Raw genomic sequence first — 26,302 nt, forward strand, 5'->3', positions numbered from 1 at the left:
AGCAGGGCTTGCTTGCAGGGGTGGAGCAAGGCAGGGCTGGTTGGGTGCCACCCCGAGCTCCACTGTAAGTTTCTCTTTGAAGGGAGCTGCTGTGGGGCAGAGGGAAAGCCCTCGCTCGGGTGAGCGGCCAGGCACAGGGCAAGAGGAGAGGCCTCGGAGAGCAGGGGCTGCCCAAAATGGGCACAGATGCTGCGGGGTGGCTGGCGAGAGGGGAAAGGCTGTGGACGGCGCAACAATTACTTGTGGTGGGCCAAATGCGCAGCAGGACCAGCCTGAGATCTTTGGGCGATGTTGCTGTGGTAGGGAGAGTGAGATTCTCGGTGTTTCCTAGCAATGGAACCGGGAAATAGCGGGGGGGGGGGGGGGGGGGGGGGGGGAAGGAGCCACAACTAGGTTGTGGTGGGCACTGGGCCAACAGCAACGCTCGAGGACGCGGGAGTCGCCCCGGGTGGGTCCGTGAAGGCGCCGCCACCCGCACTGCCAAAAACGCAGCGGGAAGGAGAGGAGAAAGAAACACGGGAGAGCCCGTGTCCGCGGGGGGTGCTCGGGGTGTCCCCCGGTGCCGCGCTTAGGGCCGAGGGCTGCACGTCGCGGGGTACCGAGCATCCCGGTGGGGGGGGGGGGGGGGCGGTGTTTGCATCCGGGGGGGGGGTCCCGGTCTCCGCGGGGCTGCCCTCGCCCGGCGGCAGCGCGGCCCCGGAGCGGGCGGCGGCGGCGGCCCCGCCCGGTGCGGCGGCGGCGGCGGGCGGAGCCGGCGTGCGGGCGCGGCCCCGTCTCCCTGCGGCTCTCGGCGGTGCGGCGGCCCGGCCGGCAGGGCCCCCCCCGCAGCCCCGGGCATGGGAGCCCGCGGGCCGGCGGCCGGGGCTGGAGGAGGAAGAGGAGGAAGAGGAAGAGAAGGAGGAGGCGGCGGGGGCCGCTGACCGGCGGCGGGGCGGCGCGGCAGCCCCGAGGCCGCGGTGAGTGGCGCGGCGCGGCGCGGGCAGGCCTGGCCGGGTGGGGGAGGCCCGGGGTGCGACCCGGGGGATGCGATTCCGGGCACTTAGGGGAGGCACCGCCCCGGCTCGGGGAAAAGCCTCTTTTTTTTTTTTTTTTTTTTTTTTTTTTTTTTTTTGAGGTTGTTTCTCATTTTTAATAAGTTTTTGTGTGTCGGGGACTGGGAAGAATTGCGAGGGGGGTGGGGAGGGGTTGGTTGTGTTGAATGCACCCCCTCGCCCCGGTTTTGGCCAGGAGAAGGGAGGCGTGGGGAGAGCCTCCTCCTTTGGTGGCACCGCTGGTGGCACCGGGGCCGTCACCTCCCCCCACGCCTCCCTTCTCCCAGCCCAGGGACGTCCTGCGGGAAGAAGGATGGAGCCCACAGGGACAGGCATCCCCTCCAAAATGAGCATCACCAGCCCCATGGCACGCACCTCAAGGGGGTGAGCCCCTGGGGACCAGCTCCCAAACCCCAGGTTGATTTTGTCCTCTTACACCCTGTGAAGATGCTGCGGTGGGGGGAGATGACATCACATTTTGTAGCCCCCTGCTTAGAGTGTGGTTTTAAGCCCACTCGGGTTTGTGGCATCCCGTGGCTGCCGTTCGATGGAGTGCTTCGCTTTTGTTCTTGTCGAGCATCGCTCTCTACTTGCCTCACGGACCGCCCTGCTAAAGGGTCCCTAAAAACCACTCTTAATTTTCCCTAGCACCTCCTCACCCGGCTGTCGAGATGCTGTTGCTCCATGTGCTGCCTGCTATGAAGGTTTTGGGGGAGGGTTTCTGGCAGGCGCTGGGGGCAGACAGGTCCCTACGTCAAGGGCTGTTCTGGGTGACAGGGTACTGTGACCGTGAGAAGGTTTGGGAGATAACAGCAAAGCCAGCTTTTCTCCAGAGGGCAACTTTCTAGAAAAAACCTGGATGAGGGGTTGGGGTGCTGGCGTGTGCCGGGAGACCCCTGCCTGCAGCGACCCGGCTCTGCATCCTGCGAAGAGAGAGGGTAGACAGAGTTGGGGTGTTGGGCTTGGAGTATTTTCCAGCACCTCCCTGCTTACGGTGGGCTCCTGCCAGCACCCCGCTGCCTGCCGGGGTCAGCCCTGAGGCTGGGAGAGGGCAGCCGGAGCGGAGTCGGGCAGGGAGGGTCCTGCTCCTCACTTCGTCCCTGAACCCCACTCCCCACCGGTGCTGCCGGCTGGGTGTCCTGCGGCTCCCTGGGGGGGCCCCACTGGCCGGGGCTGGCAGCTGCTGGTGGGCTGGCCCCAGGCCCTGGGCCTGTTGCCAGCACCTTCGGGTCCTAGCTGCGCTCCTGCCGGGGGGTCCCGCCGCAGCTCCCTGCCTGCCAGCGTCCCCCTGGGGTCCCTGCAGCGGCACTGGCCTGTCCCAGGGTCCACAGGGCCTGGCGAGCCCCCACGCCCGACCCTCGCGGCTGCTTTGCCCTGTCCTAGCTTCTTCCCCGAGAGCGGGGACAGGGGCAGGGACCAGGGCAGGAGCAGGGGTGTGCGGCAGTGCTGCGGCCCAAACCCCGGCAGTGGTGGGGCTGGGAAGGGCTGGACAATTTGACTCGGCCGGGGCTCTCTGGTGACTCTCCCGGCTGCCTTCCCGGCAGGGCTCTGGCCCAGCTCCAGGTGTCGTGTGGGAGATAAGGAGACCCTGGCTCCCAACAGCTCCTGGTGCCCCGGGGGGCCTCACCACCAGCAGCAGGAGGAGAGGGGACCCGCAGCCGCTGGCTGTAAGCCGGACCCCCCTGGACACGGCCGGAACCCCGCCCCGGGGGCCGGGACGTCCCGCTTGGCTCGGCTCGGTGGCTGCTGCGCAGCCGCTCGCCCCGCTGGGCGCCCCAGGGAGGGCCCCTGCCAGCATGGCGCTTGCTGCCGGCCCCACTTCAGTGCCACTGCTGGGGTGCAGCGCCGCGGGGGGGTGTCGGATGTGGAGCAGGGGAATGAGGTGCCTCAGAAAGGGGTGGCTGGTGGGGGCACCTGTGTTGCCCTGGAGGCACCCCAGGCTGGCTCTGTTTTTGGAGAGCTTGACCTTCTCCAAGGGCCCAGCCACCACAGAAGCTCTTTGTGGCACCCGTGGGGAGTATCCCTGTCCCCTGCTGGGGGGGCAATAGGGACAGGGAGTGGGTCCGGCCTGGTCATGGCCTTGGAAAGCAAGAAGGAGACTTGCTGCGTGGGGCTAGGGACCTCTCGTGTCTTCATGGCTGTGCCTTCAGAGCAGGGATCTTTGTTCTGAACCCCCCCAGGTCTCTCTACCCTGCAGGGTGCTCTCTGACATACCAACCTGTGAGCCCATCACCTCTGCATCAGGCCTGCGCTGTTCCCACTGTCCCAGTGTCATTCAGGCTGGGGTTGGGAGCTCAGGCTTACGGTTACCTGAGTGTGGGTTGTCTCAGCAGGATCGGGTCCGTGGCTGGAGCCGCCCCCCCTGCCCTGCTGAGCGCACATGTCCGCCTGCCCATGCCCGGAAGATGACCAGGCTGCTCTTGGGGGTGACCCTGGAAAGGATTTGCAAGGCCGTGCTGCTGCTCTGCCTGCTCCACTTCGTCATCATCATGATCCTCTACTTCGACGTCTACGCGCAGCACCTGGACTTCTTCAGCCGCTTCAATGCCAGGAACGCCTCGCGCGCCCACCCTTTCTCCAACTCCTCCCGCCCCAACGGCACCGTCCCCAGCTACGGGCCAGCCGGTGCTGAGGCCCCGTCTCCCAGTGCCAAGCCCAGCGCCAACCAGTCCGCCACCGAGAAGCCCTTGCAGCCCTGCCAGGAGACACCTCCCGGCTTAGGTGAGATGTGGGGGGTAAGCGTGGAGGGGGAGTTGGGCTCTGGCTCTGAGCGTGGGGCCTCAGTGCATTGCCCCTGGGTGGCATCCTTGTCCCCCGGGCCCTGGGCATGGCCTCCCAGTGGTCCAAGGGGTGGAGCAGTGGAGAAACCCCAGTGTGGAACTGGTAACAGGACAGCTGGTTTCAGGTTTTGTTAGTGGCTTGCCCAGTCTCTCTGCCCCTGTTTGGGAAAGGTTTTGGATGTCCTTTGCTTTCGGCAGTGCCAGTCCCCCTTGCAGGTCCCCCTCGCTGTTTGCTCTGCCAGGCTGGCTGGGAGCAGCGGGTGACCATGACCCTGACCATGTCCTGTTCTGCGGGCATCACCCTGCCCTCCCTCTTGCAGTCGGCCGCCTGCTCATTGAGTTCAGCTCTCCCATGAGCATGGAGCGGGTGCAGCGGGAGAACCCCGACGTGCGTCAGGGTGGCAAGTACACCCCCTCAGACTGCCTGCCCCGGCAGAAGGTGGCCATCCTCATCCCCTTCCGACACCGTGAGCACCACCTCAAGTACTGGCTGCACTACCTGCACCCCATCCTGCGCCGGCAGAAGGTGGCTTATGGCATCTACATCATCAACCAGGTGAGGGGGGGGCATGGGCGAGGGGGTGGTGGGGTTGGGGTAGACAGGTGGGCACCGCTGAACTCTGCCCTGTAGTTTGGTGAGGACACCTTCAACCGGGCCAAGCTGCTCAACGTGGGCTTCCTGGAGGCGCTCAAGGATGATGAGGAGTATGACTGCTTCATCTTCAGCGACGTGGACCTCATCCCCATGGACGACCGCAACCTCTATCGCTGCTACGAGCAGCCGCGGCACTTTGCTGTTGGCATGGACAAGTTTGGGTTCAGGTGGGTGCCCTGGGGGCTGGGGTGTTTCCACCCAGGCAGGTCTGGGGTGGCCTTGCTGGGATGACATGGGACCACCAAACTCGGTTGTCATCTGGGGCAGGTGTGGAGTTGCTGGTTCCAATTGAAGATGTGGGATGGGAGAGGGCACAGAGACCTAGGTGAGAGGGCGACATAGGGGAGGGCCAGTGCTTGTCCCTGAGGGTCCCTGTGGGGCTGACCCCCATCCTTGCGTGTCCCCGGGGCTGACCTGTTTGCTGTCAACCTGCAGGCTGCCCTATGCTGGCTACTTCGGCGGTGTCTCTGGGCTGAGCAAGTCCCAGTTCTTGAAGATCAACGGCTTTCCCAATGAGTACTGGGGCTGGGGAGGAGAGGACGATGACATCTTTAACCGGTAGGTGCCGACCCTTCGCCCGCACCAGCCGGTTGGGGTATGCTGGGGACTCCCTGCAGTGACCCAACACCCTCACCAGTGCTGAAGCTCCTGGTTTTGCAGGGGACATGCATGGGCCATGCCACAGGGCGGAGAGGGATTTAATTACGCTCCAACTTGAGGGTTGGTGACCCTCAGGGATCCAACTGGCCCCTCCCAGGGTGTTGGAGGGCCTTGGGGCACGCACATGCCTTCCTGGTGGCTGAACACCCCCCCCGCCCCCCCCCCCCCCCTCCCGCAGTAGGAGCTGTGCCAGCAGGGCAGTGCGCCTGCGGGCTCTGCTCCAGGCCAGGGCTGGGATGCTAAACTTGGAAGCATCCAGGGCTGGGATGCGAAACTTGGAAACTGTCTCGGTGTTGGCCGCGCAGCAGCCCAAGAGGCATTTCTGCCGGCAGCCGGCAGGCCGCAGCACAGCTGCATGCAGAACGGGAGCTGAATCCCCCCCCTGCACGCACCCTGCGTTGGGTGCCGGAGCCCGGTGGCTGCCGCCTCATCTCCCATGGGTTTCCCCACAGCAGCAGCGCACGGCCAGTGGTGTACAACCAGCCTGTAATGTCCGGGAGAGCAAAACACTCCTTGCAGGTGCCACGGGCCGGGTGGCACAGTTGCGGTTTCCATCCAAAGTGAGCTCAGGGTGGGGAACAAGCAGCGTGTGGAGCTCTGGGAGAGCTTCAGGCAGCCCTTAGCGTGTGGAGAGGGCCCCACAGGAAGGGCTGGCCACCGGCATTTGGAGAATGTAAAGGGCAGAGGCTGCGGAGGGAGGGATGGATGGTGGCGTATGCTCGGCACGGGCTGACCACAGCTGCCGGCCAGTGGAGCTGGAGGTCACTGGGTGGGAGTGGTGCTTTGGGCACGCTTTGCTGTGGGGCACGTGGCATCCTCAGTCGTGGCGCTGGCCTGGCCGTGGCCTGGCTCTGCTCATCTTGGCTTGGCACAGCCCTGTTTAACCAGAGACAGCTTTATTTGGGCTGGGGACTGACCCAGGAGGTCTCTAGACTGGGGAAAGTCCCACCCTGGTGCCCACATGCTGATCCCCGCCCTGCTCCTGGCCCCCAGCATCTCCCTGAATGGCATGAAGGTGTCGAGGCCCGACATCCGCATCGGGAGGTACCGCATGATCAAGCACGAACGCGACAAACACAACGAGCCCAACCCGCAGAGGTGAGTGAGCCGCAGGGGCTGGGGCAGCCGGGACACTGGACGATTGCTGGACTGCCTCCAGCCACCAGCACCCCTGCTCTGCTCAGCCCCGTGGAGGTCCAGCACCACTGGCACCGCAGCAACCCCCCCCAGCCCCACACCCGCCACCTTACCCTGCTCCCCTTTCCACCAGATTCACCAAGATCCAGAACACCAAAATGACGATGAAGCGGGACGGGATCAGCTCGCTGCAGTACCGGCTGGTGGAGGTCTCGCGCCAGCCCATGTACACCAACATCACGGTAGAGATCGGGAGGCCGCCCCCCCGCCTGGCCCGGGGGTAGCGCTCGTGCTGCCGGGAGCCGGCTCTGCATCTGGGCTGGCTGGGCTTGACGGATTTTGCCCCAGCTCAAGAACCAGGACTGGACGGGGATGTTTTCTGCCTACTCTGCTGCCTTCCGGAGACGGCCACCCCTTGGTCCCCAGGATTTCTCTGTCCCCCCCATCCCCACGAGTGTGTTTGCAGGAACCCCGCCCCATACTCGGTGTGTTGGCGGATGAGCCCGGTCGCCACGCGTGTGGCTCCCAGCATAGAGGGAGGGGGCAGTCCCAGCCCTGGCACGGAGCCCCCTACCCATGCCAGCTCCCGCCTGCACCCCGGGCGAGGAAGGAGGGTGAGATCGGGCTGCTCTGGGAGAGCTGGGGGGGGGGGATCCCACCAGCGCTGTGAGAAGCGGGGTGCAGGCTTCCCCCTTTGCCAGCGCTGGAGTCGCTGCTGCCCCAGCCCCGGGGGCGGGAGCAGCCCGGGCCCCCCTGAGCAGGCAGGATCAGGGCAAGGTTGCTGACCCAGCCGGGCGCTGCCCCCGCTGCTGGGCACGCAGACATGGCTCGCTGTCTTCCTCTGCTTTAGTCTGGTGCTTAGAGCTGGGCTCCATCTCAGCTCTGCCAAACAGAGACCTCCGGTTAGCGACGCCCCTCGCTGTGCCTCAGTTTCCCCAGGGCTGGGGGGGTGGCAGCCGTATCCCATCCCCTCTCCCCAAAGGCAGATGCTGTGTGTGTGTGCAGCCCCTGCCTGTGCCTGCCCTCCCCGTTTCGGGGGGCATGGGGCTCATTTGAAACCCTCCAGCCCTTCTTGGCAGGGGCTGGCATGGGGTGAGGGGGGCTGCCCCACAGCTCCCTCCAGCACTGGGTGCCCCACAGGCGTTTTGGGGGCCACTGGGGTCTCCCCCCTTCTCTGCCTTCCCCCCTCCAGGCCTGGGGCATGGGGGCTGCAGGAAGGAGAGTCTGGGGCCATGCAGGGCAGGTGCCCTGTGCCCCTCCATGGGACTGGGAGCCCTGGCACCCCCCCACACCCCATGGAGAGCTGGGAGCAGTGGGGTTGGGAGTGGGGCAGCATGCCAGGGCAGGGGGGCACCGGCAACTTTTGTACATTTGAATGTCTGACCCTTTTTTTCAGCGTACGTTGAATGCAGCGTTCGGTCGTAGAGACCGGGGTTTTTGTATTTAATAAAAGTTTCAAAAGTTTGAGGGGTTTGTGGGGCTGGGCAAGGCAGGGATCACCATGAGATGAGGCAGTTTCAGCATCCAGTGGGATGGGGGAGAGGGGACAGCCCTGCCTGCCACCTCCAGCTGAAGCGTGGGAGGCAGATCCTCCCCCTCCTCAACTCTGCCCACCCTTGGAGCCCCTCCCCAGCCTCACCCAGCCCTGAGGCAGCACAAGGTGCCCACCTCCTGTTAGGGTGAGGTGCCCAGGGCTTTTTGTGGGGCAAAGCTGGCTGCCATCGCTGCTCCCCCTCTCCTTGGGGACAATGCTCTCCCCCAGTGGAGGAGCCCCTGTCCCCCACCATCTGCCTTAGTTCCAGCTGGTTTTTTTTAAGTCCATGCGGGGCAAGGGAATGTTTCCCACTGCCTAGCCTGGCTGCGCAGAGCCAGTGCTGGGCATCCAAAAGGGAAAGGACTGCACCCATGGGACACAGTCCCCCACTCTTTACCACCGCCACCCCCCTGCCCAGGGTCCCCAAAGAATGGCACAGCGGGACACGGCCTCAGGAATATAAATCTCATTAAAATCTAGGATACTTTAGAACTCTACACCGGGAGAGAGACTGGCACAGGCAGCGCTGCCCGGGGACGCGCGCGTTATTGCTAACAATTAGAGGTGAAGAATAGCAGCGTGACACGTGGGGCAGGGCACGGGCACCATGCGGGAACCTGCGCCCCTCACCGCGGCACGGCGGGGGGCTCGGGATGGGGACAGGGGAGCTGGAACATCCTGCTGGGGCTCAGCGCCCACCGCCTCCCACCACTGTGCCAAGCCGCACCGTGTCCCTGTGCCAGCCTCGGGGCTGCAGCATGGAGAGTGCAGGGCGCTGGCTGAGAGGGGAGCAGCAGGGTGGGAAGGCTCTCACCCCATCCACCCCAATCGAGAGCTCCAAGCTCTTTGGCTGGAGCTGGAAGACAGATTTAAGACCACCTGGCCTTTGCCAGTGCATCCTGCTCCACTAATACTGGTTGGGGACCGAGTGTCCCCAGATGGCTTGGAGCGAGCGCACTGGTGCAGCCCTGCACATCTCTGCTGGTACCTCTCACTAGCAGCAGCTGGGGGTGGGGGCCAGTCCATCCTGCTCCCCCTTAGCACCGTGGAAGGTTCCCCCCGCCTTCCCATACCAGGGCTGCCGGGGAGAGCTGGACCCTGGCTCTGCCCCATCACCCCTCGGCCAGGCTTAAGTGCTCCCCAGCCTCCTGCCCCGCTGCGGGGCAGGCAGCAGTGCCGGACTGTGCCCATGCTGCTTGTGGCTGCGCCCAGCTTTGCAGGCAGTGCCTGGCCACCCAGGCGGGCACCCACAGCCCCCCCAGTGAGGCCACAGGGTGGAGGGGTGCATGGGGAGAGGGATCCTAGCTCACCGCCTGCACCGCCCTGGGGTACCGTGTGTATGTGCGTGCCCACGTACGCCACACGCATGTCTGTACCGTATCTGCAAGGGACATGTGTGTGCGTGCACGTGCGCTCTAAGTGCTTGTGTCTTGTGCCGTGAGATCCCGCTGCCCGTGCGGGCAGCGTGCTTGCCCCCGTCTCCCTGTGCTGGCCCGGTGCCTGGCACTGTCCCTGGGCATGGCCACCCGTGGGACCCTACAGGCTCTGAGCCACAGTGGGTGCCCACCCAGGTTGGGGGGTCCCTGTAGTACCAAACCCTGCCATGACGGCCCTGTGCACACACAGCTTGGGATGGCCGTGGGCAGTTGCAGCGTGCCCCAGGCCTGGTCCCACCACACGCCCTCCCCATGGGTAGGCCAGGGGGGTGCCCCACAGCCGGGCAGGCTGCCTGGCTGAGGGGAGGGTGGGTGAGGGGGGCCGGGAGCCGGGGTACATCCCCCTGGGGCAGGGCCCCTGCAAAGTGCTTCTGGATCCCGGCTCGCCCGGGGCTGTGCCCCCTCCTCTCTTGTCCCAGCGTCGCGCACAAAGGTTACCATAAACATGAGGGTTAACGAACGCCACGGGAAGGGGTGGGGGTGGGCGGGGGGGGGGAGGGGGAGGGTTAACCAGCGAGGGGGTGGGGGGGATCTCGGGGTTGGGTGCTGAGAGCCCCCCATGGTCCGGTGCGGCCCGGAGCCAGGCTCCGCCAGCGGAAGGTGCGAAAGTGTCACCGCGCGGGAAGGGTTAGAGGGGGGTGCGAGGACAGCGGGGGGGTCACAGTCTGGAGTCCTGGCTGTGGGCTGAGCCGTTGCTGCCCTGCACGGGGGAGGCAGCCCCCGCCTCGCTCCGGCCCTTCTCCGGCTGCAGGGGCTGCACCTCCAGGTGGGACTCGGTGGAGGGGCTGAACGCCGGGGCGTAGCGCCCGCTGCGGTGCTCTGCCAGCGCCGGGCCCCAGTCCTTGCTTGCCTTGGTAGCATTTTTCAAGCGCTAGAGAGGGAGAGGATGGATGGGGACAGGGTTAGCTCCCACCGTGCGCCCCTGCCCCACCTTCCCCCAGCATGCCACCAGCTCCCAGGGGCGCCTGGAGATGGGGTGCCCCACGGATGCTGTCTGTACACAGCTGCTGCAGGGTACCAACAACAGCTCTGGTGGGGTGGGGGACAGCCTCACAGGTAGCCCCAGGTGGGACATGGACAAGGTGTGTGGGGGGGGATCTAACCCTGAGCTACCCACCTCCAGCAGCGTGTCCCCCTCGGAGCAGCACACTTTGTAGATGGCGTAGATGGGGATGCAGATGACGGAGGAGAGCGCCATGAGGAAGCCGATGCTGATGGCCCAGGTGGGGTAGATATAGTCGTTGTAGGAGATGGGCCGGTACTGGATCACTGTGAAGACCAGGATGAACTGGGGAGGGACAGGCAGGATCAGCCAGTGGGGAGCAGCCAGCCTGCTCTGTGCCTGCCCCACTGCCCCACTCTGCCTCATCCCTGCTGCCCCGCTGCAGCCCAGCACCCCTTTCCTTAGAGTGGGTAAGTAGGGCCCCCAGGTGGGCTCCCAGCCCTCTCCTCCTGTGACCCCATGCCCCACGGTCAGGATGCTCACAAAGATGATGGCGGGCGAGATGAAGCGCCAGCAGATCTGGAAGAAGAGCGGGGGAGGGAAGCCCAGCATCATCTCAATGTCCTTGAAGTAGTTGCGGTGCCCTGCAGGGACAAGTGGCCATTAGCCCCAGCACGGCTGGGCAGGGGGTCCCTGGCGGGACCCCCTGCCCAGCACCAGCCCCAGACCCCCGGGGTGGTGGGACCCACCAGGCCCCAGGGGGGTCACGGCTGCCCTGATTGGCCAAAGGCCTTGCACGCCTCAGCCAGTCAGCACACAGCAAACCGCCGATTGGATGGAAGTTAGCACACCCCTTTCTCCACTGGTTGGCTGGGGCAGCCCGGCCAGCTGATTGGCTGGGGCAGCCCAGCCAGCTGATTGGCTGGGGCAGCCCGGCCAGCTGATTGGCTGTAGGCAGTTGCACCTACCGTACATGTACGCGTAGGCGGCTGCACATACCGTAGATGTACATGATGGCCACGCACATAATGCAGGAGATGATGACCAGGGAGAAGCTGGCGGCGTAGTTGTCCATCAGCAGGAGCCAGTAGATGCCCGCCTGTGAGAGGGACCCGTTGGCACAGCTGCCCCAGCGGTACCACCGCCATTGGCAGGGCAAGGGCACGGGCGCGCTGCCAGGGCCCGCACGGTGACACACAGCCCGGATACCACCACCGCGGTCGGCATGGCAACGCTGTAGTCTGGATACCATCCCCAGCCAGCGTCGGCATGGCAACACCAGGCCCCCAGGGTGTCACCACCAACCGGGGTGGTCATGGCAACAACGGGGACGTGGCTGATGGTGTCGGTCGTGGCAACAATGGGGACGTGGCTGATGGTGTCAGCCACGGCAACAACACCCTGTCACCACAGCCCCGTGGTCACCTACCTGTGTGGTGAGTGGGACACCCAGCAGGAAACCCGCCACGGCCACCCCCAGCGTCACAAAGGTCTTCCTGCGGATGATCCACTCGTTGCCCACCTCGTCCACGATGGCCGTGACCAGCGTCTCCAGCAGGCAGAACTGTGCATGGGGTGGAGGGGGGCAGCATGTCACCACCTCGGCCCCACCATCCCAACATGCTGATCCCCCCACCGTGACCTACCTGTGTACCCAGCCCCAGGAGGATGAGCATGAAGAAGAAGAGGATGGACCAGAGGGGCGAGATGGGGAGCAAGGTGAGGGCCTCGGGGTAGGCGACAAAGGCCAGGCCGGGGCCATGGTCAGCCACATTGGAGACGTCCACGCCCAGGTGGTTGGCCATGAAGCCCAGGATGGAGAAGATAACAAAGCCAGCATAGACACTGGTGGCGCAGTTGGTGATACTGATGATGATGCTGTCCCTGCGGGGAGAGGGGTCAGGGGGGTGCCAGTGGTGGGCCCGGGGGGGGGAAGCAGTGGGGCTGGGGGGGCCGCGGGCGGGCACTCACCGGTAGCAGTTGTTGTGGAACTTGTTGTAGGAGGCCATGGTGATGAGCCCGCCCCAGGCACAGCCCAGCGAGTAGAAGATCTGTGAGGCTGCATCCCCCCACACCTGCGGTGGTGGGGGTGGTCAGTGCTGTGCCCCCCCATCTGCGATCCTCCCCGGCCACCCGCCCACCGCCTGTCCCCCCTCACCTTGGCATCGAGGATCTTGTCCCACTGGGGCGTCAGGTAGTACATGATGCCGGTGAGGGCCCCCTCCAGCGTGATGCCGCGCACGAAGAGGATGGTGAGCACCACGTAGGGGAAGGTGGCTGTGAAGTACACCACCTGCGGGGTGGCACCTCAGTGGGGTGTGGTGTGGGACAGGGGGGGTGGTTATGGGCTGGAGGGGGCGTTAGGGACCAGGGGAGGGGTTATGGTCCAGAGTGTGGAGCAATGGACCAGGAGGAGCCCAGGGGAAGCGGCTACATGGGACCATGACTGCATGAGAGGAGCTGTGGCCAGGTTGCAAGGGGTGTAGCTTTTCCCAGAGGGGGAGCAGCATACAGGGGGCTGGGGCCATGCCCAAAAGGGGAGGAGCTGTGACCAGAAGGGGTGTGGCCACATCTACAATGGGAGGTGCATTCCCTGTAGGGGAGGAGCTATGCCAGGGCGGGGCATGTCCACACCCAGGATGGTGGTCCCGGAGGGAGGACGTGTGGCTACCTTCCCCGAGGACTTGACGCCCTTGATGAGGCAGAGGAAGACGACGACCCAGGAGACGCCGAGGCACCCCAGAAGGGGCAACCGCACCTTGCCCAGGTTCCCGATGTCATCCGACAGCTCCAGCACGTACCACCTGCATGAGAGCAGCCAGCGTCAGCAGGGCCCCGCCACCACCGCCTCCCCCCATTTCCCCTGTCCCCGGTACCTCCAGTACTCCTCGCTGGGACTGGTGCGCTTTTGGGTGGCGTTGAGGACGTGGGTGAGGTTGAGGGCGGCGTGGCTGGAGAGGTTCCCATCCAGCACGCCGGCGCAGTCAGGCGTGTTCCAGGCATTACTGCAGTACGTCCAGGGCAGCACGTGCGTCATGGACGCAAAGAAGTAGTAGAAGGCAATACAGATCACCACGTTGTAGTAGATCCCGATGTAGGTGGACACCACCATCATCCCATAGCCCACGCCTGGGAACGGCACCAGGGAAGGGTGAGTGGCATGGTGCAGGCACGGCGTGCAGCATGGGGGGGGATTTGGGGGGTAGAGGCGGGGTGGGAAGCTTGTGGCGCTGCCAACAGCCTTGGAGCCTGGCTGTGGCACGGGTGGGGAGCACTGTGCATGGGATCCTCTACCTCCAAGCAAGCCCAGTGGTGCTGAGGGTCCCCTGGGACACGAGGCAACGCACAGGGGATGCACAGCCTACGAGGCTGTAAGAAACCCTTGGTGTCTGCAGCCCTAGAGAACCACCGGGTGGGAGTCTCTCCTGGATACAGTGGCTTTAGGGCTGCAGCTAGCTGGTGGCACATGCCAGAGGCCACACAAGCATGGGGAAACACGCCCCAGGCTGAGCACACCACGGTGCAGAGCGCGTAGGAGCACGTGCATGGGCTGCCTGTGCTCAGGCGTGCCCCGTGGGCACGTCACCCAGCAGGCAGCATACAGGCGTGTGCCAGAGGAGCTGGCAGTGTGGGAGCACACCGGTGTGCCGGGAGGTGCAGCCGGAGCAGGGTCCAGCTCCGAGCACGGCGAGCACGCACGCATGGGAGCACAGCACCCACTGCCTATGGTGCAGGGAGAGGACTGCAGGAGTGTGCCCACAGCCAGAGGGGCCACGGGCACCCATGGCGTGTTCAGGGGACCTGAGTGGCCTCTGCAAGAGTGATGCATTGGGGACACGTGTGGCATGTGCAGGGATGTGTGTGTAATGCCTGCAGCGGATGCCACTGCAGGGCTGGGGTGTGCGCAGGCGATGTGTGCCAGAGGTGTGTGTGCAGGGGGCACACGAGGGGGTGGGGGGGCCATACCACATGCCAGGGGCTGCGCCGGCGGGCGTCCTGTGCCGGCGTGTGCCGATGGGGGTGGGCAGCTCCTTACCTTTGAACATGGGGCTGACCCTCCAGACGCCGAGGCAGCCCTGGCTGGCGAACTGCCCGAAGGAGAGCTCCATGAAGAAGAGGGGGATGCCACAAAACACCAGCATGATGAAGTAGGGGAACATGAAGGCACCTGGCAGGCAGGAACCAGAGGGTGAGAGAGGGCAATGATCCCAGGCACGGTTGTGCTCCCCGCACCTTGCACCACCACCCCGGCAAGCCTGGGGCCGGCAAGCACCATAAGGGGCCAGGGCACACGTCCCCACCCCTGCCCTGAGGGACCCCACTCTCCCGGCCCCCTGACACCCACCTCCCCCATTGCGGTAGCAGAGGTACGGGAAGCGCCAGACGTTGCCCAGCCCCACGGCGTAGCCCACGCTGGTCAGCACGAACTCGATCTGGTTGCCCCAGTTGCCACGCTTGACGCTCTTGTCCTGCTTGTCCCGCTCCCCGGGCACGGCGCCGTTCTGCGGAGAAATGCCGCAGGGTGTGTCAACCAGGGACCCCCCCACCGGCCCCATCGGAGGGGTGACGGACACCGAGCGGGGCTGGGTGGTCCCCAGCATCCTTCCCCATCCCTCCCCCATGCCAGCCCCCCCCACTCCCGCCACCACACACAGCCAGTGCCAAGGAGGGGGAGGGCTGCAGTGGCGGCCCCCCCCGATGAATAGCTCTGCCCGGAGCCCGGCTGCAGCGAAGGAAGAGCCTGCAACTCATACAAAGCAGGTCCGGGCGCCCGAACACAAAGGGGCCTCTGTTCCCGCCCCCCCCCCCCCCCCCCCCCCCCCACGCCAAGCAAGAGAGGCCCTGCTGGGTGGCCACTGCCCACGGCTGGGGAGGGGGGAATGGTGGGGGACCCCCGGGGCGAAGCAGGGCCCCTCCTCAATGGGGAGTGGGGTGCAGTGGCTAGAGCAGGTGGGAGGGCTGGCTGATGCACCCCACAGCCCCCCCCCCCCCGCCGGGAAAGGCACCCTGCCACAGCTGGGGTCCTGCTGCTGGCTCAGTGCCTGGCGAGGGCACTGCGCGTGGGGCAGCACGGGAGGGGGTCCCACACAGGCGGGTCCCCTACAAGGGACGGGGGGACAGCCCCAGGACTCAGCCATTCCTCACCACAGGGGACTTGGGGTGGGGCCAGACAGGGGCAAGAAAGGGTGCTTTGTTTTGTGCAGGCTGCCACAATGCGAGCTCACACCGGGACGACGACAACAACAGGGATGAGCACCCATCACCCCCAGTGGAGATGGCACCCATCACCCCATGGCTTTGTCCCACCATGGCCCTGGGCTCCAGCTAATGTCCTGCTTGGATGCTGCTGAGCTCTGGCAGGTTGGGCTGAAGGCAGATGTCATTTTGGGGTGCCGCGGGTGCGCCAAGCCCTCCCTTCCCCACCCGAGGCCAGGTGATGAGGGTGCTGCTCAGTCCACGTCCCCACAGCACCCACGACCCCATGGCAGCAGCATGGGGTGCGGGCAGCCCTAGCAGCACACCGGAGATCCGCAGCGCCAGTCTCCTCATCACAGACACCCCCGTGCCCACTCATGCTGTGCCCTCCCACTGCAATCCCACCCCCCCACGCACACCTCCCAGGTGCCCCCCCACGATGGCTGACGCCGGCAGCGAGCGGGACACAAATGGGAGCCGTCGCTTCGGATCTGCTCACGCCGGCGGGGTGCGGGCAGCAGGCGCGGTGCACCTAACCGTATCATTCGATTAGGGCCGGCACAGCCGGGACGTGATGCCCGGCAACTCCGGCACCGCGCTGCCAAACAAAGCCATCTGCTGCAAGCGGGGCCCGCACGCGCCGGGGGCTGCGGGGGGGCTACTGGGGAGCCGGGATGGGGGAGAGGGGCAGTGGGGGGATCGGTGGGTGCTTTGGGCAGGGCTATAGGGGCGATATGAAGGCCATGCCCAGCCAGGGCACTGGGGTGCCCACACCAGCCCCTACGGGCAAAAGCTCCATCAGAAATGAGCTCACAGCAGCCCCAAGTGCTGGGGGAGCCCCTTTGAAGGAGGCTTTTATTGTGGGGTGCTGAGTGGGAGCAGGGCCAAGGGGTCCCCAGGGTGTGGGGACAGGACACTGGCACTGTCCCCACTCTAGGACACACTGCCCGCTCAAGCAGGCTGATCCGATCGGGAAGCCTCTGATTAAGCTGCTCACACTAACGAGGCTTCTAATGAGCAGCATTCCTAGCGGGGGGTGGGGGGCAACACTCCAGCCTCCGTGGCAAAGGGTCTGGTGGGGGGACACACACTAGATGGGGTCCCAGCTCAGCCTGGAGCCTCAGTGCCCAAAGGGGACCTCATCCCTGTCCCAAAGCCAGAGAGTCACCCCTCTGCTCAGGTGGCCCTGGCATGGCTTCACCCCCATGCCCAGTGGGGCACCTCACCTTTGAGCCACCCGGCACCAGTGCAGTAAGAGTGCCAGGCCTCTGCTGGGCCACCCCCTTTCCTGCAGTGTGTGGCTTTGGTGTGCTTGTCCCCAGTAAGGGGACAGCCACATGTGTGCCCATGCATGCACAAGCATGTGAACGTGCACAAACGCTTGTGTGCCCAGCTTGCTACCACACACACACCCCCCCCCAAATCTGAGGTCACCCCGTCCTTTACACTGCCATCCCAACTCCATACAGTAAAAAAGCAGGGGGGGGACAGACAACCCAGGTGTCCAGGAAGATGAGACACCCCCCCTGCCCAGTGTGGGGCTGCAGAGCTGGGGAGCAAAGGAGGAGCTGCCCCAAAGCAAGGATGCAGCCTCTGGGGGTGGGGTGGGTGTCCTGCTCCCACAACCCCAAATTTTCTATGCATGTGTTCTAATGCAGCTCCAAAAGATGCCTGGCTTGGGTGAAAATATCAGGGGAGGAATAAAGATGTCCCGGGCACCCCAAACGTCCCCAAAGGGTGCCCAGTGCATCCTTCCTCCCCCTTCCCCAGGGACCCCCCACCCCCCAACATGGCCAAAGCTTCTCCAGCCCAGCAGAGCGGGTATCATCCATCACGCCGCCTGGCACTGGAGCCTTTCTCATGCTAAGCAGCATCGCCTTGCACAATGGCAGCTTGGCTGGGGTGCCCGGATGCCCCCCACTTCCCAAAGGGGCCCTGATTTATGGCTGGGAAGCTTGTGGCGGTGGTGGGGTCGGTGCTGGGAGGGGATGTCCCCATGGGAGGGATCTCCAGCCTGGTCACCCCCTCTTTTTCCCCACAAACTGCCCTCGTGGGAGCATTTCAGCCCAGCAGAAGCACTCCGTGGGGCATAAGTCACACCCTGCCACCCTTGAACCAGTGAAGAGCCCCCAATTCCTTCCCCAGCCTCCTAATGAGGTGCCAGGTCTGCAGCTGTAATGACAGCGCAAGGTACCAGTCAGCCCCCAACGTCATCAGCCTGATGTCATTGCTCTTTGCCACGGTGACAAAGATGGCGACAAAGTCACGGCTGGGCAAGGCAGGGGCTGCCGGAAGATATAAATAGATGCTGATGACTTAGTTTGCCAAAATAGCAGCTCTTCCAGGGCAGGGAATTGGGGTGCAGGATGCCCAGGGCAGGGGAACTCCAGCCTAGGACAAGGGTCCCCAGGGATGGAGGGATGGGGTGACTTGGGAGAGGGATCCCTACAGGTGGAGTGCCTTGAAGAGGGATGTCCTGCCTGTCCACAGAACCTGGGTGCTGTGATGTGTGAGGAGTGCACCTACAATCAGCCCCTGCCCTCCTTGTCCCTGGCACATGGGGTAACGAACCCACAAGTGCCATCCCTGCACCAGAGGCTGCCGTGCCCTGCCAGCCTGCCCATCCTGGCTCTGCCAGCCCCACTGGCACATCCCTGCCCTCCGCAGTGCCCAGCCTCGTCTTTGCTGCACTGGGGCAGGGGCAGAGGCATGGCGTGGGTGGTGGCAGCATCAGCCATGGGTGCCAGGATGGGCACAGGCAAGGGGACACTCCCAGGGCCAGAGTGACACAGTGCTGAGGGGAATGTCCAAATCCCAGGATGTCCCAGAAGTGCTGCACAGCCCTGTCCACCCCCTGAAGCAGGGAGGCTGCCCAGCCCCACTGACAGCCCTGAGCACGCTCTACCAGCCACCCACAGCAACACCAGCCCAGCCTCGGGGTGCCATGAGGCACCGGGGCAAGCTCTGGCATTGCTCACTGATGCCCATGAAATGGGGCCAGGAGAGAAGGGGGAGGGATCTTTGTTAGACGCTGCCCCTGCAGCACTGAGCAATGTGATGGGGTTCTGCACACCTCTCCTGCAATCAGTAGGTTCCAGAGTTAACGAACACACAACTGCCAGGCAATCTCTTCTTGCTCCCAACACAGCTGAACCCATGGAGGGGCTTGGTGCCATGCTGTGCCCTCCCTCCTCCAGAGCACCCCACGTCTCTGGCTGTGGGCCCTGGGGGTGCCTCTTCGGTGTCCCACAGCACAAAGCTGCAGCTGTGGCTCAGCCCTGCACAGCCATCTCCCCGGAATCATGACAAAGAAGAGTCACGGTGGCAGGGGGATGGTGCTGGCATGGCCACCATCCAGCCTGACCTCCCACTCTGTCCCCCAGACCCTGCTCTCACCTCCCCACTGACCTGCTGAGGGGGCCGGGGGGACCCAGGGTGGTCAGCTCGGTGACTCCCCAGCTTCACTGGCACCTCGTGCTCCCGCACAGCAGCTGCCCGCCCGCCTCCCCCCGTCCACTGCCTCCAGCACTTGGCACTGCTCCCCACTCACCTCCTGGCCAGGCTCGGCCCCTCGCCACCCACCCCACCACAGCGTGGCCACCCCGCCACGCCACCCACCCCACCACAGCGTGGCCACCCCGCCACGCCACCCACCCCAGCACCATCCCTGCCTGCCCCACACTGCAGGGACCCCCGTGCCTCAGTTCCCCCGCCCCAGAGCTGTGCCTTTGTGAGCCAAGTCCCCTCCCTGGCAGGCACGGCCAGGGCAGGCTGCACAGCAGGCTGAGCCCTGTCCTGCTTAATGAGGCCTCATTAGCAGGGTCCAGCTGCTCGTAGCCTCGCATGCTCCAGCGGGCAGCCCTGCCCTCCCCAGGGGCACCGCTGCCCGTCTGGCTGGGGCTGGGACCTGTGCTTGGAGCGTGGCCCCCCCGTTCCCACGCCCCAGCACCCCCAGCCCCACACATGCATTCCTGCCCCTACACCCATCACGCACACAGTGACCCAGCCCTGCACGCCTGACCCCAACCCTGGGCACTTGAGGGCTGCGGGGACAAGGCATGGTCCCATCGAGGGATGGGGACAAGCCTGTCTGCTGGCACATCCCCAGCCTGGTGTCACGCTGCTTCACTCTGACATCATACTGCTGGCGACATCATGGGGTCTCCATGGCAACCCTCACAAGGTCACTGCCCCGCGGGGGACCATCTGGCTGGCAGGAGGGCTGTGTCACGACCCCCTTGCCGCCTGGGCACCCCACCACCTCCCTGCTTGCTCTTTTGCCAGTGTGGGGTGGGACCCCGGTGGGATGCTGTGTCCCATGGGAGGGTGGGTGCAGGGTACCCCCCAGCCAGACTCGGGGTGCCCCAGCTGCTCCCAGCCCTGCGCCCCGGCTGGAGAGCACAGCCAAGGCACCAGCGAGGCATGAGGGCGTGCCGAGGGGGCAGGGGGGGGGAACGGACCGGAGCTTTCAGATGACCATCTGGGATCCAGGCAGCAGCAGCCACACACGTGAACGGCACACGTGTGCGGGGCAGGTGCTCAGGACCCCACATGCCAGCACCCAGTGCCTGTCCCTGTCCCCTTCTGCACCAGCCACCCGGTAGCTTGGGACATGCCTCATCCATGGGATGGCAGCACCCAACTCTGTCCCCCTGGGATGCATGCAAGCCCAGAGCCACCCCACACTGCACCAGCCCGTGACCCCAGCCCAGCCCTGCCAGCTCCACCTCCTGTCCTGCCCCACATGCAGCCAGGCACCTCCTGTGCCCCCACACTCCACAAGACGCCCACATGAGCATCCCTCCGTGCCCCCGTTTTGGTCATACCACTTTGCCCAGGCCACCTGCATGCCACCACCAGACGTCTTGCCCTACGCACGACACCCCCCGTGCCCCCCCCCCCCTGCAGCCTGACCACAGCACAGCATGACCCACCGCCCTGTCCCAGGGATGTCAGGCCCTGTGCCAGCCCGTGGGAGCACAGTGTTGCTCTCCTGGCAGCCCCGCTGGCAGGCAGAGGACTGCCAGCCCCACAGGGATATGCTGCTGGAAACAAAGGGCCTGCAGTGGGACTCTCACCTCCCCTGGCATCCCCGGCCCCACCTTGGCTGTCTGGCAGTGCTAGGGCTGAACTAGAGAGGCTGGGGTGACAGGTCCGTTGGGGATGGCTGTGGATCACCCTGTCCCAGAGCAGGGCTGCAGGGTGCCCAGGCCAGGGACGATGCCCAGGGACCTGCCCCGGTGCCACCATCCCCTAGCCGGGCGCTTCCCTTCTCTGGCCCCATTCTCCCAGGACGGACATGATTCTCCCAGGGTGTTCAGGCAGAAAAATCCCCCGCTGGCCCCCCCATCACTGCCCCTTGGTATTCCGGGAAGGGCTCCTGCAGTCAAAAGCCACTTCCGTAGCTCCGCTGGCCCCCCTGCCCGCGGCCGCTGGCCGGTGGCACTGTGCTGCGGGGGGCGTCTGGGACAAGCAGGGCCTCCCCCCAGCCCTTAACCCCTGGCAGTGTGGTAGAAGCAGCACCCCAGTGTCCACCCAGGGTGGGCTGGTGCGATGGCAGGAGCCCACCTGAGGCATGCACCCCACAGCCAAAGGCTGCCCAGCCGTGCCAGCAAGGCAGCCCTAGGAGTCGGGAGCCACTGGCACTGCTGGAGCCTGAACTAAGTACCCTGAGGAGGACAAAACAAAATGTCCTTAAAGGCTGAGGAGGGAGAGGCTGTCAGACCCTCTGTGCTCCCCTGCAGCCCCACAGGGACCCACCCTGCCCAGCCCCACAGGGAACGATCCAGGCCCTGGAGCTGCCCTGCATCCCGTTGGGCACCCACTGTCAGGGTGTCTGCAGGGTTCGGGAGTAGTAGTGGGGGCACTGCCTGACCCCCTCCCCGCTGCTTTGGAGTGAGTGTACAGAGCTTCCCAGGGGCATCCACAAAACGCAGAGCCTGCAAAAGCAGGACACAGCACCCTCATCACACCCAGACCAATGGGAGGGTGTAGGCCCCAGCCTTCAGGTGGGGAAACTGAGGCACAGCTGCACATCACCCAGCTCCTGCCTCCATGACCCCTGTCCCTCCCCAGACAGGGCACAGTGGGCACTGTCCCACCACAGCTCCGTCCAAGGTCTCTCATGGTACAGGGATGCTCTGGGAGTGGGGATGCTCTCCCAGGGACCCACCTTCCTCCCTGCGGTCCCCACACCATCCCCCCAGCAGCCCCTGTGCCCTGCGCAGGACTGTCCTCACGTCCTGCAAACAGGGGAGCCCCGGGCAGAAGGCTGCAAGCCAGGGCAGCCAGCACAGCGTTTGCCAGACTCTGGGGGACCCCTGCCCGTCCCCACCTCTCCGCATGCCCTGGCCCTGGGGTAAGCTGATCAGGTACTTTCAAGAAGTAGGTTAAAGATTGACCAGGAGTGGGTGGGTGCTCCCACTCCCGCCTCCCTGTCATGGGTACCAGGCTCAGCCCTTGCCCCGGTCAGATGCTGGCCGCTCCAGCCAGGGCCAGAGCACCGCAGCAGCACGGAACCGTGGCAAGCACCAAACACATGCAGGGGCATGTCCCCGTGACAAACCCCTGATAGAGCCTGGATACATCCTCAGCACCTCCCCGTTCCCAGCCAAGGGCTTCTCCTGGAGGAATCTGCCTCTATCTCCCGCTGGCCACCCTGACCCCTCCACACTGCCCATCGTAGGCAGGACAGTCGCTGGGCTTCCCGCTGCAGGCGCAGCCAGTGGGGCCACGCTGGGACACGCAAGCAGAGGAGTTGCACACACGCGAGCGCGCTGGAAGCGCCTCCTGGAGCACGCCGCTCCCCTGGCTCTTGGCTTCCCAGGGAAGTCCTGGCTCCCGGCCCTCTGGCTGGAGCGTGCAGCTATTTCAGGAAGCCCCCCGGGAAGGGGAGGTCCCAATGGTTGTGTTGGCCCCAGTGTTCAGCTCCCATCCATTGGGGAAAAAGGGAAGAGCCATGCCCAGCCTGGGCTCACCTGCCCAGCCCAGCGTAGCAGCCTGGCACGCTGCATGGCAGAGCTGCCACAAGCACGGGGCCACTGCAGCCCTCCGACGAGGACATACCCTGGGCACATCCCGCAACCACGCAGGGCTCCAAAGCTGTCCTTGATGCAGGCAAGCGCAGGGGCTCAGCATGTAGCATCCTGCAACACACCGCTTGCAAGGACGGAGGGTCGGGCACCGCACCCGTGCCTGGAAAAACCTGGCTTTGCCTGCACACCAACCTACCGGGCCAGTCCAGGAGAACATGCAGGGTGGAGGCAAGAGGGGAAGCAGCCCCACACTGTACCCCTACCCAACATGGAGGGGCACCCACACCCTTTGCCAAAAGCAGGCAGAGGAGCCACACAGCTGGGGCTCTCCCACCTTCCCTGCCCACCCTGAGAGCTGGGGTGGGCACCAGGGCCAGGCAGAGCACCGAGACGGGCGATAGCATCTCCAGGCACGGCGAGACACCACACCCGGGGAGCCTCGCAGGCAGCAGGCTCAGGGCAAGCAGCAGCCGGCGTCTGCTCCACAGTCATAGTGTTGGGGGAGCACTGGGGTGGCCCAACCCTGGCTGGGGGTACCAGGGTAGGGAGGGGATTGGGGGGGGAAAGGGGCACAAAGCCTTACAGGATCCCTGGTGTCCTGTTCCCTGTGCTGGTTGCTCCGGGTCCCCAGGGCAGTGGCCCGTGCCAGCTCGCTCCCCGCACCCCGGCACTTACCAGCAGCCCCTCGCTGCACTTATCGGCCATTCCTGGAGGCTGGAGCGCAGTGCCGGCTTCCCGCTGCGGGGTCCCTCGCCTGCCCGCTCTCCGTCGCGCTGGCTTCAGCACCAGCACCGGTGCGCTTCAGTCCACTGTCGGAGCAAGCTGGGCAGAGTGGAGAGACACCAAGAGAGACGTGACTGGTGGGGTGGGCATGTCCCCACTCCTGGCCTCCTCCTCCCTCAGGGTACTGGGGGGGCCATGGCAGGCAGGTCGCTCCCATGTACCTTCCCGCAGGGCACACGGGAGTGGGGCTGGCAGAAAACACACGGCCTGGGGCTGGGTGGGCTGGTGGCTGGGTTTCTTCCTGCTGGCTCTCACCCCCTCCAGGGTCTCCGAACCCCCTGGCACCCACAAGAGCAATAGTGGCCAGGTATTTCCCAAGAAGCAGTTAAATATTTACCCGGTGTGGACAGATGACCTTGCGGGCAGCTGGCCGCTGGCCTCTCGGCGGGTGGGTGTCAGGGGCCGCAGGCAGGAGTGGGGGCCCCCCAAGCTCTCTCCCAGCGAGAGCTGGAGCCGAAGTGGCTGCGGCACACGGCAGCGCCGGGACTGGGCGCTGAGCGGGGCCAGCGCAGGGCTCAGCTGCCGTGCAGGACACAGATGGGAAACGATTGCTTTCTGCCCCGGTGCATCGCATGCACACGCAGTGCAGGGGGGGCCGAGCCACTGGGCTCTGCCGGGTGCCAGGGGCTGCCGGACAGGGCACGGACACAGGCAGCTGCATACCCTGCCCTTACCCCTGCCCCATCCTGGGGCTGCTGGGGGCCCCAGGGGAGCACCAGGACCTGACCTCGCCAGGAGGGACAGCCGCTCTTGCAAAACACCAGTTTGATTGTCTGTGCAACAGCAGCGGTGTTTGCAGATCCCACAACAGCACCTGGTGCCCTTGCTGGACGGGAAAGTACCCCCAAACCCAGTAACAGCAGCCAAGCACCCCAGGGCTTGTCACCAGGCTGCCATGGGTCTGGAGAGATCAGCAGAGGGGTGTGAAGCACTTAAGCTGTGGTGAGGGAGCATGGGCAGTGGAGATAAAGAGCAGGAGGCTAGAGGATGCACGGCAAGCCCCCAGCCCCCGCCACAGCCCCTCCAGAGCAGGCAGGCTGCTGCCAGCAGATACCACATCCCACCACCAAAGCCCTACCCAGGAGCAGCTGCATTTCCATGGGGAGCCAAGATGTCATCACTGCCACAAGCCCTGCTTCTTGCACAGCATGGGGACCTCTCAGAGGTGGGAGGTGCAGGGACGGTGGTCGGGCCTCCTCCCCACTGCACAGGTATTGCCAGCCCACCAAAAACTGCCCGCCCTGCGGCCCTGAGTTCAGCCCCGGGGACTTGTGCTGTGTCCTGGGAGGGGAAAACACCCAAGGGGACAGCCCACCACTCCCCTGGGGTCTGCCGGGTGCTGATAAGGCTGCGTGCCTGTGTAGGTGCTGCTGGCTTCAGCTCCTAGCCTGGCAAGGAGGCGAGTGCCCAGCCAGGCACAGGGTGGCAAGGGGATGGATGCAGGGATGCCCGAGGCTGCGGCATCCCCCGGGAGAGCCCTACAGGGATGGGGATACAATGCACTGACGCTACGGGGCAGCTCGCCCAGAGCTGCAGGATGCCATGACAGCTCAGAGGACAGGGCGGCTCATACCTCGGGAGGGGCACCGTGGAAGTGGGGGACACCTGGTCACCCACGGGGGCTCCCGGATCGGTGTCACCCCTCGGCGGGGGAGGCATCCAGGGGAAGGCCACAGCTGCCAGACCGCAGGATGGAGAGCACCCCCACCCCCTGTCCCCTCCCGCCCGGCGGGAGGCTCGGGGCGCCGGTGCAGCCGCTGCCACCTGCGAGGCCATTTCCTCCGCCAGCATCCGCGGGGCCCGCCGCAGCCGGGGCTCCCCGGTACCCACCGCCGCCCTGCCATCCTCCCCCCCACACACACCCCCCTCCCCCGGAGGCGGCTCCGGTGGCAGCCCGGCGGGCAGCTCCCGCCGCCCGGCACCCCCCCGCCGCCGTCGCCCGGTGCAGCACGGCGGCGGGGGGGGCCCGGTTACATCAGCCGCCACGTGGTGGCTGCTCCGCCGCCCCGCCCCGGCACATGCCCGTGGAAAATTACCGTCAGCCCCCCCGTCCCGACACCGGGCCGGGCCACCCCGGTCCCCGCCGTCCCCTCCGGGTGCAGCGGCAGGCGGCCCCGCTCCGCCCGCCGCGCCCCCGCGTTCCCCCCGGTACCGCGCCGCCGCGCCGGGAGAGCAACAGATGCGGGACCGCCCCTCATCCCGCACCCACCGCCGTCCCGGCGGGTGGTCGCTCCCGGTGCCGTTCCCAATGTCCTCGGCCCCGCCGCCCCGGAGCCCCTCGCCGCCCCCATCCCATCCCTCTCCCCGGCAGCCCCCCCCACCCTCCTCCGCTTCGCCGCCCCGCTGCTCCCGCGGCTGCCAGCCGGGCCGGGCACCCGGTACCGGCGGAGGTGCGCGCCCCTTACCGTGCCCATGCCACCACCCGGCCCCTCCCGCCGCGCCGCGGGGGCGCCGCGCCCGGCCCGGCCCGGCTGCCGGTGCCGGTGTCGTGCCAGGCCCAGGAGCCGCCACCACCGGGGCTGCCGAGTTAATGAAAGTTTGGAGGTCGGTGGGGGCTGGCGCCGCCTCTCGCCCCCGTCGCCGCCGCGCTCCGCCCCCCCCCCCCCCCCCCCCCCCCCGCCCCCCGAGCCGCCGCGCTCCCCAGCGCCCCGCACCGGCACCCGCACCGGCACCGGGGGCGCGGGCGCTCCGCGGGGCGTAGGAGAGCGCACGGCACGCGTGGGCACACGCCACACGCAGGCGGGCACAGGTGTGGGCCAGATGGTGTGCGTGCACACGCGTGAGCGTGCGCAGGCACATGGGGGTACACACGCGGGGTGCGTGGCACACGCGGGCACGCTATGCGCTGGGCACGCGTGGGCGCAGGCATGGCATACTTGGCACACGTGGGCGCTGGCAGCCCACGGGCACGCTGACACCCAGGGGCACACACAGGCTTGCACAGGCACACGGCACACAGGGACACGCAGGAGGGCATCTGGTCACGCACAGGCTCCTGCACGCATGCATCCACACACACGTGTTTTCACACCCATGAGCACACGCAGAGGAACACCCGCACGCCGCATGTCCACTCACAGACTCACACTGCCAGGGCGCAGCACACAGCACCA

The 26,302-nt window shown here is 65.9% G+C and overlaps 2 protein-coding genes across 3 annotated transcripts; one reads left to right on the plus strand and one right to left on the minus strand.

Moving 5' to 3' along the window:
* The first annotated feature begins 764 nt into the window (after positions 1-764).
* On the plus strand, positions 765-7,727 carry B4GALT2 (beta-1,4-galactosyltransferase 2). Its single transcript, XM_042806324.1, has 7 exons — positions 765-956; positions 3,365-3,752; positions 4,132-4,367; positions 4,443-4,633; positions 4,902-5,024; positions 6,120-6,224; positions 6,397-7,727. Exons 2-7 carry the CDS (start codon positions 3,437-3,439, stop codon positions 6,545-6,547), a joined length of 1,122 nt encoding a protein of 373 aa, XP_042662258.1. The 5' UTR covers positions 765-956; positions 3,365-3,436; the 3' UTR covers positions 6,548-7,727.
* A 521-nt stretch (positions 7,728-8,248) lies between these two features.
* SLC6A9 (solute carrier family 6 member 9) lies at positions 8,249-25,773 on the minus strand. 2 transcript variants are annotated; one of them, XM_042806308.1, is made up of 14 exons: positions 25,595-25,773; positions 23,082-23,228; positions 14,522-14,678; positions 14,213-14,344; positions 13,053-13,305; positions 12,848-12,980; positions 12,335-12,469; positions 12,148-12,251; positions 11,823-12,060; positions 11,606-11,740; positions 11,176-11,275; positions 10,720-10,820; positions 10,351-10,521; positions 8,249-10,104 (listed from the first exon to the last, which is right to left on the minus strand). In XM_042806308.1, exons 2-14 carry the CDS (start codon positions 23,109-23,111, stop codon positions 9,892-9,894), a joined length of 1,902 nt encoding a protein of 633 aa, XP_042662242.1. In that variant the 5' UTR covers positions 23,112-23,228; positions 25,595-25,773; the 3' UTR covers positions 8,249-9,891. The 2 variants fall into 2 exon arrangements, with proteins under 2 accessions (XP_042662242.1, XP_042662250.1); XM_042806316.1 differs by lacking the exon at positions 25,595-25,773 and adding an exon at positions 23,527-23,672.
* Between the last annotated feature and the right edge of the window lie 529 nt (positions 25,774-26,302).

This window comes from Tyto alba, unplaced genomic scaffold (assembly GCF_018691265.1).
Source record: "Tyto alba isolate M040663 unplaced genomic scaffold, T.alba_DEE_v4.0 Super-Scaffold_1000006, whole genome shotgun sequence".
In the NCBI taxonomy this organism is placed as follows: domain Eukaryota; kingdom Metazoa; phylum Chordata; class Aves; order Strigiformes; family Tytonidae; genus Tyto; species Tyto alba.

Bases quoted from the DNA above. Each gene is read 5' to 3' on its own strand.
- SLC6A9 (XM_042806308.1), bottom strand. From the start codon at position 23,111: ATGGCCGATAAGTGCAGCGAGGGGCTGCTG. The intron at 13,306-14,212 runs GTAAGGAGCTGC...TGCCGTTCCCAG, and splicing joins GGTCAGCCCCATGTTCAAAG to GCGTGGGCTATGGGATGATG. The intron at 10,821-11,175 runs GTATGTGCAGCC...TTGTCCCTGCAG, and splicing joins GGCCATCATGTACATCTACG to GGCACCGCAACTACTTCAAG.
- B4GALT2 (XM_042806324.1), top strand. From the start codon at position 3,437: ATGACCAGGCTGCTCTTGGGGGTGACCCTGGAAAGGATTTGCAAGGCC. The intron at 3,753-4,131 runs GTGAGATGTGGG...TCCCTCTTGCAG, and splicing joins GGAGACACCTCCCGGCTTAG to TCGGCCGCCTGCTCATTGAG. The intron at 4,634-4,901 runs GTGGGTGCCCTG...GTCAACCTGCAG, and splicing joins ATGGACAAGTTTGGGTTCAG to GCTGCCCTATGCTGGCTACT.